This window comes from Callorhinus ursinus, unplaced genomic scaffold (genome assembly GCF_003265705.2).
Source record: "Callorhinus ursinus isolate GAN/ISIS: 27379988/994484 unplaced genomic scaffold, GSC_fseal_2.0 scaffold77, whole genome shotgun sequence".
Taxonomy (NCBI): Eukaryota; Metazoa; Chordata; class Mammalia; order Carnivora; family Otariidae; genus Callorhinus; species Callorhinus ursinus.
The window spans coordinates 4,521,114-4,529,723 of record NW_027397139.1 but is presented as its reverse complement, the minus strand read 5'-3'; the positions used below and the strand labels follow the sequence as shown (position 1 = coordinate 4,529,723).

General features: G+C 62.5%; 1 protein-coding gene across 1 annotated transcript; it reads left to right on the top strand.

Annotated features, from left to right (window-relative positions):
* Positions 1-236: 236 nt before the first annotated feature.
* Positions 237-7,995, top strand: CNN2 (calponin 2). Its single transcript, XM_025861233.2, has 7 exons — positions 237-395; positions 4,435-4,556; positions 4,982-5,048; positions 5,157-5,294; positions 5,975-6,091; positions 6,253-6,399; positions 6,982-7,995. The coding sequence occupies exons 1-7, from the start codon at positions 333-335 to the stop codon at positions 7,258-7,260; spliced, it is 933 nt and encodes a 310-aa protein (XP_025717018.1). The 5' UTR covers positions 237-332; the 3' UTR covers positions 7,261-7,995.
* The last annotated feature ends 615 nt before the right edge of the window (positions 7,996-8,610 follow it).

Below are 8,610 nucleotides of genomic sequence, written 5' to 3'. Positions count from 1 at the left end.
CTGAGAGTCCCGCCCCAAATAACCGGGCCGCCGAGGGTCTCCCAGCAGGGAGGGGACAGGACGGCCTTGTTCGGGCGGTCTCCGCGCCCCTGCGGCCCGGCCGTTCCGCGGGGCCGACGGTGGCCGCCCCGCCGGCGCGGGGGTCGGGGGCGGCGAGGGGGCTCAGGAAGTGAGGGCCGCAGGAATCCGGCGCGTCCCGGCCTTATAAGGCCATGAGCGCCGGGGGCCAATCAGCGGCGGGGGCGTGGCGGCCAGGCCCGCGCGTCCCCCGCCGGCGCGCCCGTCGCGGCCCGTCGCGTCCCGGCCCGGCCCGTCTCGCCGCCCCGCCAGCCATGAGCTCCACGCAGTTCAACAAGGGGCCCTCGTACGGGCTGTCGGCCGAGGTCAAGAACCGGGTGAGTGAGGGGCGCGCCCCCCGAGCCCGCCGGCCGAGGCCGTCGCACGCCGCGCCGTGCGCCCCCAGCGCGTGGCGGGCGGTGGGCTCTGAGACCCGGGAGGAGGATGGCCCTCCTCCCCCCAACGTCCGCTGTGCCGGGGGCATCGTCCCCGAGGCTCCCTCAGCCCCGGGGGAGCGGTGAGGTCTGTGGTCCCGCACCGCCCCCCAACATCTAGGGGCGGTTGGGCCTGACCCCTTCCTCCAGCCCTCCCCCATCGGAACCCCGCCCCCCCCCTCAGCCCCACAGCCCGGGCCCCTCCAGCGCTGCGAGGACTTGAGAATGCCCAGAGGGTCTGCGGGGACCCCAGCCGCCCCTCCTGGCTCCCTGGCCACATAAGCTTCAGGAGGGGGGCAAGGAGTGGGGCCCTTCCTGCCCTGTTTTGAAAGGGTGTGGCCCCCCCACAGGAATTTCCCCACCTCTAACACCTGGGGTGGGGAACCTCACCAAGGGGGAAGTTAGCACGGAGGGGGCGGCCCAGCTGCTCCCTGGTAACTTCTCTTTGTCCCCATCTGACAAAGTTAAAGCGATGGCAAAGGGGTCTACAGGATGCCTGGGGCCCCCTGAATGTAATCCTAAAAGGTGTGAGGTTTGTAACTTAGAAACACGGGATGGGGCCTGGGGGAGACACTTTGAGAAAGCACTTGTTGATCTGGCCCAGAGAGGGGCAGATGCTTGTGGAGGGTCACACAGCAGGGTCCATCCTAGGGAAGGGGGAGCAGGGGGTGCTCCCAGACCCAGGGAGTTGTCTTAGGCCAGTCACTCAAGGCCGTTCCAGCCGGAGGGGAGTTTGTCATCCCTGCCCACCCTCTCTTGGGGCACCTGGGAATGTAGCCCCACAGCCAGCAGCCCCCGGGAGCCTGCCTGGGCATGTGGAAGGCAGAGCCCTGCCAGCCCCACACGGGCACCTGCCCCACACACAGGCACCCGGGGATCGCGGATCCGAGGGAGACTGCATGGCCCCTGTGAGCTCCCAGGAGCCTCCCTCCAGCTCCTTAGACAGAAGGAGGCTGAGGCTTGGGGAACTAAGGCTCCAGAACCTTCCTTAAACGTGCTCTTTCCACTCCAGCAATAAAGGCATGGGGGGAACGTTCACACACTGACACCGATGTAGGTGCTCCCGGGCTGCCCTGCTCAACGCCAAAGAAGTTTAGGAGCCCCGTGGGTTTGTACGTGGGGCCCAGAGAGGTCACACCAGCTGCCCAGAATCACACAGCTTGCGAGCGGCAGAGTCAGGACTCGAACCGAGACCCGCTGCCTCCAGCGCCTGGTGGCCACTGGCCCTGGTGGGCAGCCCCCTGCATCTCCCCTGGGGCGGCAGGAAGTGGGTGGCACCCTGGCCAGTGTGCAGGCAGCTTCCGCAGACGGAGTGGGATGGGGCCTGCTGAGACCTGCTCTGTCTGGGATGAGGTCAGAAGGCTCCCTGTGACCAGCCCTCAGTTTGCAGGCCTGGAGAATGGGCAGGGCGGTGGCTAGCTTGTCACGGTCACTCGGGCCGCACCAGGATTGGAAACCAGCTTCCTGTGCCTTGAAACCCACGCCCTGCCCACTTGACCAGCTACTTAAGAGGACGTTAAGACCTCTGGAGACCGCTGCCTGGCCCCGTGTGCCTCAGTTTGCCGCAGGCTGGTTGGCATGAAGGCAGGCTGTTGTCCACCGTGTCCCTGAGCAGTCACTGGATTTCCGGCCGGCTGGGGGGTCTAGACCTCTGGGAACAGCTGGTCCCGATTTAGCAGGGATGCAGCAGCTGCATTCCTGGCAGTTTGCGGTGAGGAGGAATGTGCTGAAGGCCGGCTGGGCAGCAGGGGTGGGGGGTGCAGGCGGCTGCTGCAGGCGGGGCTGGCCAGGCGCCTCTGCCCAGGACCCCGGCCCCCAGGAGCCATCAGGGACCCGGCCCAGCTGGGCAGGTATGCCAGGTGTCCAGACGAGCCGGCCTGCCTCAAGCTCAGCTTGTCATTCTTCAGGGCAGGGCTGCAGGGCTGCGGGGCTGTGGGAACCAGGAGATGAAGACGGAGGCGGGGTGGGGGGTGGGGGGGGCCGGGGGGCAGGGGAGGATCAAGTTTGCAGGCCAGCCTCCCTGCCTTTGTCTCTACTGCACTCAGGTCAGCCCAGTCCTGATCCCGGGGCCGGGGGCGGGGGGCGGTGTTTATATGTAGGAACCAAGAGGTGGGGCCTGCTTCAGGAGGCCCTTGTGCAAACAATTCCAGACATAGATAGGGAAACTGAGGCACAGGGAGAGAACTGTGTCCACGGTCATAGGGAGCTGGGAGCAGAGCTGAGAGTAGGAATTGGGTCTACAGAGGGTGGCTGTGGGGTCCCGGTCCCCTGGTGAGGGCAGAAGGGCAGGAGGGGAAAGTGTCCAGGGCAAGGATCGATGTGGGTCTAGAGCAAAAAGCCCACTGAACTGGACAGTCTGCAGCTGAACGGGGACTGGACTCAGCTTCTTACCTCCCCTCCCCAGGAGCCGCCCTGGGGCTGACCGTGTCTGCTCACACCACACACTGGCCTGGGACTGCCTGACTTCCTGGGGCTTCCCTGGGCCCCTGGCTTTCTTTGCCTTTGGTGCCCTGAGATGCTGCCATTGGGAACAGGATGTGTGTACGTGATTGTGGGTAATGGTGTGCACTGATGGGGGACCATGAGCATTTTTATCCCACTATCCTGGGACTGTGGAGACAGCACTGAGCTGGGCGGCAAAGTTCGAGGGGTGGATCATAAGCAAGGAGGCATATTGTATAAAGATAAAAGCTAGAAGGAAAATAAGGCAGGGTGGGGGAGACAGGGGTATGAGGAGAGCTTCACAGCCGGGGTAGTCAGGAAAGCCCTCTCCAAGGACATGACCTTCAAGCTGGACTGGTGAGTGGATTGACGGGAGGGACCCAGCCATGTGAACATCTGAGTCAGAAGTGACAGCTTGTGCAAAGGCCCTGTGGCAGTAACTGGTATGGTCAGTTCAAGGAAGAGAGAAAGGTTTGGTGGTTCCTCGGTATGTTAAACATGTAGTTACCATGTGACCCAGTGATTCCACTCCTAGATATGTACCCACAAGAAGTGAAAACTTGTACATGGGTAATCATAGCAGTATTATTCACAATAGCCGAAAGGTAGAAACAACCCAAATGTCCATCCATGGATGAACAGATAAACACAATGTGTCCATCCACACACGGGAACGTCCCTCTGCCTCGAACAGGGGTGAGGTGTCGATGTGTGCGGCCCCGGGGACGGACCCCGAGCCCACGACGCTCAGGGAGGGAACCAGACACAGAAGGCCACGTGGGGTGTGAGTCCACGTGGGTGACACGTCCAGAACAGGCTCATCCGCGGACGGGAAGGGGGTTAGAGGTGACAGGGCCTGGGGAGAGGGACGGGGAGTGACGGCTGATGGGAACAGGGTTTCTTTTGGGGTGATGGAATGTTCTGGAACTAGAATGAGGTGATAATTGCACAACATTGTGAGTGTATTAGAAACCACTGAACTGTTCACTTTAAAATGGTAAAAATGGTAAACGTCATGTGCATCTCACAACCATTTAAAAACAGCAGAGAAGGGCGCCTGGGTGGCTCAGATGGTTGACCGTCTGCCTCCGGCTCAGGTCATGATCCCAGGGTCCTGGGATGGAGTCCCGCATCGGGCTCCCTGCTCCTTGGGAGCCTGCTTCTCTCTCTCTCTCTCTCTCTCCCTCTGTCTCTCGTGAATAAGTAAATAAAATCTTTAAAAATAAATAAATAAATAAATAAAAACAGCAGAGAAGAGGCAATTTCTCTGGTGCAGGGAGCGCACGGGGCTGGGCGGCCGCGGGGGCAGGTCCCTCGCGGGTTGGCGCCGCCGCAAGTCGCCCAGAGCCGGAGTGTGTCTGGCCGGGGGTGTCTGCGCCTGTGAATGCCCGTGCTGCTGATGGCGAAGGGGAGGGCTGTCCGTGGGGGTCTCTGCTTGCCTTGGAGCTGCCGCGGGCGGCGGCCCTGGGCTCACCCCCTCCCCGTGCCTCTGCCCCTCCAGCTCCTGTCCAAGTACGACCCCCAGAAGGAGGCAGAGCTCCGCAGCTGGATCGAGGGACTCACAGGCCTCTCCATCGGGCCCGACTTCCAGAAGGGTCTGAAAGACGGAGTTATCCTGTGCACGTGAGTGCGTGTGCTGGCCGCTGCTGGGTGCCCTGCCCGCCCCGCGGTCACGCTCCACCTACTGCAGGAAGCCTGTCCACTCTCCCCGTGACGGGTCTCGGGTCTTGTCTTTTGTTTCCTTGTGTTACTGAGAACGAACATCCTTACCTTCCGTCCTCCCTGCAGCGGGAGCGCCTCTGCGCTTCCCCGCGGACTGGGAGTTCCCGGATTCACCCCCACCAGCCGTGGCGCTGACACCGGCCCCCGTCACTCCTGGGCTTCTGCTTCCTTGCCGGTGAAGCATGCATCCCAGGAGGGGAAACTGAGGCCTAAGAGAGGCAGCGAGGCTGCTTGGGGAGGCATGGGTGTGGCCAAGACTGGAAGTGGTGTCTCGGGTCTCTGAGGTTCCCCTACAGTAATGCAGGTTCCCCGTGTGTCCCCCCCAGACTCATGAATAAGCTGCAGCCAGGCTCCGTCCCCAAGATCAACCGCTCCATGCAGAACTGGCACCAGGTGAGGGGCTGGGGGCAGCACGAGGAGGGGGCGCCGGGACCTCCTCCACCCGGCAGGTGGGCAGGCCAGGGTCGCCTCACGGTCTGTCCCCTGCCTCCCTCCGCCCAGCTGGAAAACCTGTCCACCTTCATCAAGGCCATGGTCAGCTACGGCATGAACCCTGTGGACCTGTTCGAGGCCAACGACCTGTTTGAGAGCGGGAACATGACGCAGGTGCAGGTGTCTCTTCTCGCCCTGGCCGGGAAGGTGAGGCCCAGAGAGAGGCAGCGACCTGCCCGGGGCCCCGCCCTGAGGTCCATGTGGACTAACAGATGCCCCGGATTCCCTCCTGCCCCTTGGGGTTCAGTGGCGACAGGCAGCCTCCCTGACACCAGCGCCCCGTGCCAGAGTGGGGCTGTTTGTCAGAGTCCGCGAGCCTCAGCAGACACACCAACATCCCCCAGAGACCTGAGTAGACACTAGGGTTCGATCTTCAGTCCCTTCCTTATAGATGATAAATAAGTTCTAAATTGTGAGAAGCAGCCTGAAGAAGGGGGGATCGGGCCATGTGTGGGGTCTAGTGACCGGGCAGGGTTGGAACAGCATTTCAAGAGGAGGGAACTGCGTGTGGAATGGCATTTCAGGAGCACCCTGGGGCCTCCACGTGGGGAATGGAGGCGGGGAGACCGGCGAGGGGTGAGGGGCAGGGGCAGGTGTCGGGCAAGCAGGTGGGTTGCTGGAGGGTTGGGGTGATGGAAGGAGGCAGAGGGTGGCTGGTGAGGACGCCTCCCAGAATTCCTGTCCTGAGCTGTGCCCTGGGGCGAGACGGCTGGGTGCCAGGTGGGTCGGGGGCGGTTGGAGCCCGATCCCCAGGGTGGCACGGGTCTGGGCCTGTTTCAGGGTCCCGGCTGCCCCTCTGTGATACTCCCAGCACCCCTCCCCTCCAGGCCAAGACAAAGGGGCTGCAGAGTGGCGTGGACATTGGCGTCAAATACTCAGAAAAGCAGGAACGCAACTTTGATGACGCCACCATGAAGGCGGGCCAGTGCGTCATTGGGCTCCAGGTGGGCGCCCACGGCCTCCAGCCCTGTGCCCGCCATGGTGGGGTGGGGGCTGCCGGTGGGACCCAGGCCCTGTCCAGCTCCGTGCCCCCTCAAGTTCGGGGCCGGATCTAGAGGCCTGGGCCGGGGGGGACAGCTGACCTCTCCTGCCCACCGCCCTGCAGATGGGCACCAACAAATGTGCCAGTCAGTCGGGCATGACGGCGTATGGCACAAGAAGGCATCTGTACGACCCCAAGAACCATATCCTGCCCCCCATGGACCACTCCACCATCAGCCTCCAGATGGGCACCAACAAGTGTGCTAGCCAGGTGGGGCCCCCGCTCCGGCCGCCCAGTCCCCGCCCACCTCTCCACCCCGCCAAACCCCTCCTTGTCCCCATGGCTGCCTCCCACGGAGAATCCCACCCGGGGTTTCTCTCCGCTTCTCGGCCTGTGCCTTCTCTGCTCTGCTCAGCTTGCTGTGTGTCCCCAGGGAAGTTGCTGCTGGGCTCTGGGCCTCAGTCTCCCTCAGAGGCTTGCCCAGGGGCCCGTTCAACCCCGGTATCTTTAGATCCTGTGATTCTCACTTTTCCTGCACATTGCACGTGTCTGTAGGGTGGTCTTGGAACTCTCGGGTTCTTCGGGGGGGGGGGGTTCAGCCCCAACCTGGGGAGCTTCCTGGCTGGCAGGGAGAGCTGGACCCAGACGCCCCTGGTTCCCAGGGAGGGGGTCACTGGTCGTGGGGATCAACTCAGCAGAGAGGGCGTCCAAGCGGGGTGGAGAAGGACCCCATCGGAGCTGCTGCTGAGGGCAGAGACAGCTGGGGATGGTGGGGGAATTTGGGGCGGGGGCTCCCGGGGCCTCCCTCCCCGCATCTTCTTCCAGGCCTGAAGCGCTCTCCTCCCTGTCCAGGTGGGCATGACGGCTCCGGGGACCCGGCGGCACATCTACGACACCAAGCTGGGGACCGACAAGTGTGACAACTCTTCCATGTCCCTGCAGATGGGTTACACGCAGGGCGCCAACCAGAGCGGCCAGGTCTTTGGCTTAGGCCGGCAGATCTATGACCCCAAGTACTGCCCCCAAGGCCCCGTGGCCGATGGGGCTTCTGCGGCTGCAGGTGACTGCCCAGGCCCCGGGGAGGCCCCGGAGTACACCCCCTACCACCACCAGGAGGAGGCCGACTACTGAGGTGCCCGTGCAGGGTGTCTCCCCACATCGCTCCGTGTGGTTTTGGGGTTCTTCTGTTTTCGGCTTGTTTTTCTCCTTGTCTGAGCGCTACCAGCTGAGGGCTTGTGGGGAAGGGGTGAAGCACATGCAGATCTGCACGGTGTGGGGGGCTCACGCGGGCCACTGGTTTCCCAGCAGGCTTTGGGCTGAGCTGTAGTGGTTTGGGGGAAGAAACTGGGGCAGGGAGGGGACCAACCCTGAATGGTTTCCGGTTGCCTCTCCTTCTCTTCCCTTTTCTCTGCTGATCAGTTTGTGGTTTCTGTACCCACGGAAGTTTCAAGCAGTTTTAATGAAAGAAGACTTTTTTTTTTTTTTTTTGCAAGGCAGTGGGGGGATGGTGGAAGGGGGTGCTGGGAAGGAAGGAGGCCCCCTGGGAGAGGGCCAGGTCATAGTCCGAAATATTTGAGGTCTTGTGAGGAACTGGATTTCTCTGGCTCTCTTGGACTCACCTGTGGCTCGCCCCGGGGGCTAGTGGAGAAACTGAGGTAGGACAACAGAGTTCTGAGTGGTTGAGGCAGAGCCACCCCCCCACCTTCCTGTACTTGTCCCCATTCCTCTGCCAAGTACTGCACAGGGACCCCCACCCAGAGGTCCTCCCCCGGGACTGGCCCCTATCCAGGAGCCCTGGGACCAAGAGATAATGTGAAATGTTGACTGTGGACCAAAGGCAATAAAAACCTCTTTTTAAGGAAGAAACTGCTGGTGGAGTTGGGAGTCCGCTCGGGGGAAGGGTTTGGCTTGGGTCCCAGTGGGGGGCCCTGGGGCCCTGGGGTGGGGCGGCAGGCCGTTCTCCAGCAGGTCCTCAGGGCTGCCTTGGAGGAGGCGGCAGGTGAGTGCAGGGCAAATGCAGTGTGGGGTGAAGAAGGAACTTGAAGAAGGTCAGGACCCGAGCGGGGGAGAGGCTGTACCTCCCTGCTGGTTGGACAGGGTCTCGCAGCCCCACAGACAGCTCTGGTGTCCCGTCGCGCGGCCTCCGCTTGCGCCGTTCACTCAGCCTGGAGTTCCCTGCCTGGCAAACACGGCTCGTCCGCAAAGCCCCACCCCTCCCCGCACGTCTCACCCTCCCGCTGCCTTCAGGGCTGCAGCTCCATACACTTGTATCCTCTGCACCAGGAGCTCGGGAAATCTAACCTTCTGGAACGGGACCCCGAGGTATCCTCAAAATGGTGTGACGTTATGACCCAGGACTCTAATCTTAGAACGTTGGGGGCCCCCTCCCCCTCCTGCCATCGCCTGGCCCGCTGTAGGACCAAAGGAAGATTTGTGGGATGAACAAATGATGACCAATCGGTCCCCCACTTTGCGGATGGA

What these genes read in the sequence shown, in the direction of transcription:
- CNN2 (XM_025861233.2), top strand. Translation starts at nt 333, where the DNA reads ATGAGCTCCACGCAGTTCAACAAGGGGCCCTCGTACGGGCTGTCGGCC. An exon ending in CCATGCAGAACTGGCACCAG is followed by an intron (nt 5,049 to 5,156) that starts GTGAGGGGCTGG and finishes CCCTCCGCCCAG; the next exon opens with CTGGAAAACCTGTCCACCTT. An exon ending in AGTGCGTCATTGGGCTCCAG is followed by an intron (nt 6,092 to 6,252) that starts GTGGGCGCCCAC and finishes ACCGCCCTGCAG; the next exon opens with ATGGGCACCAACAAATGTGC.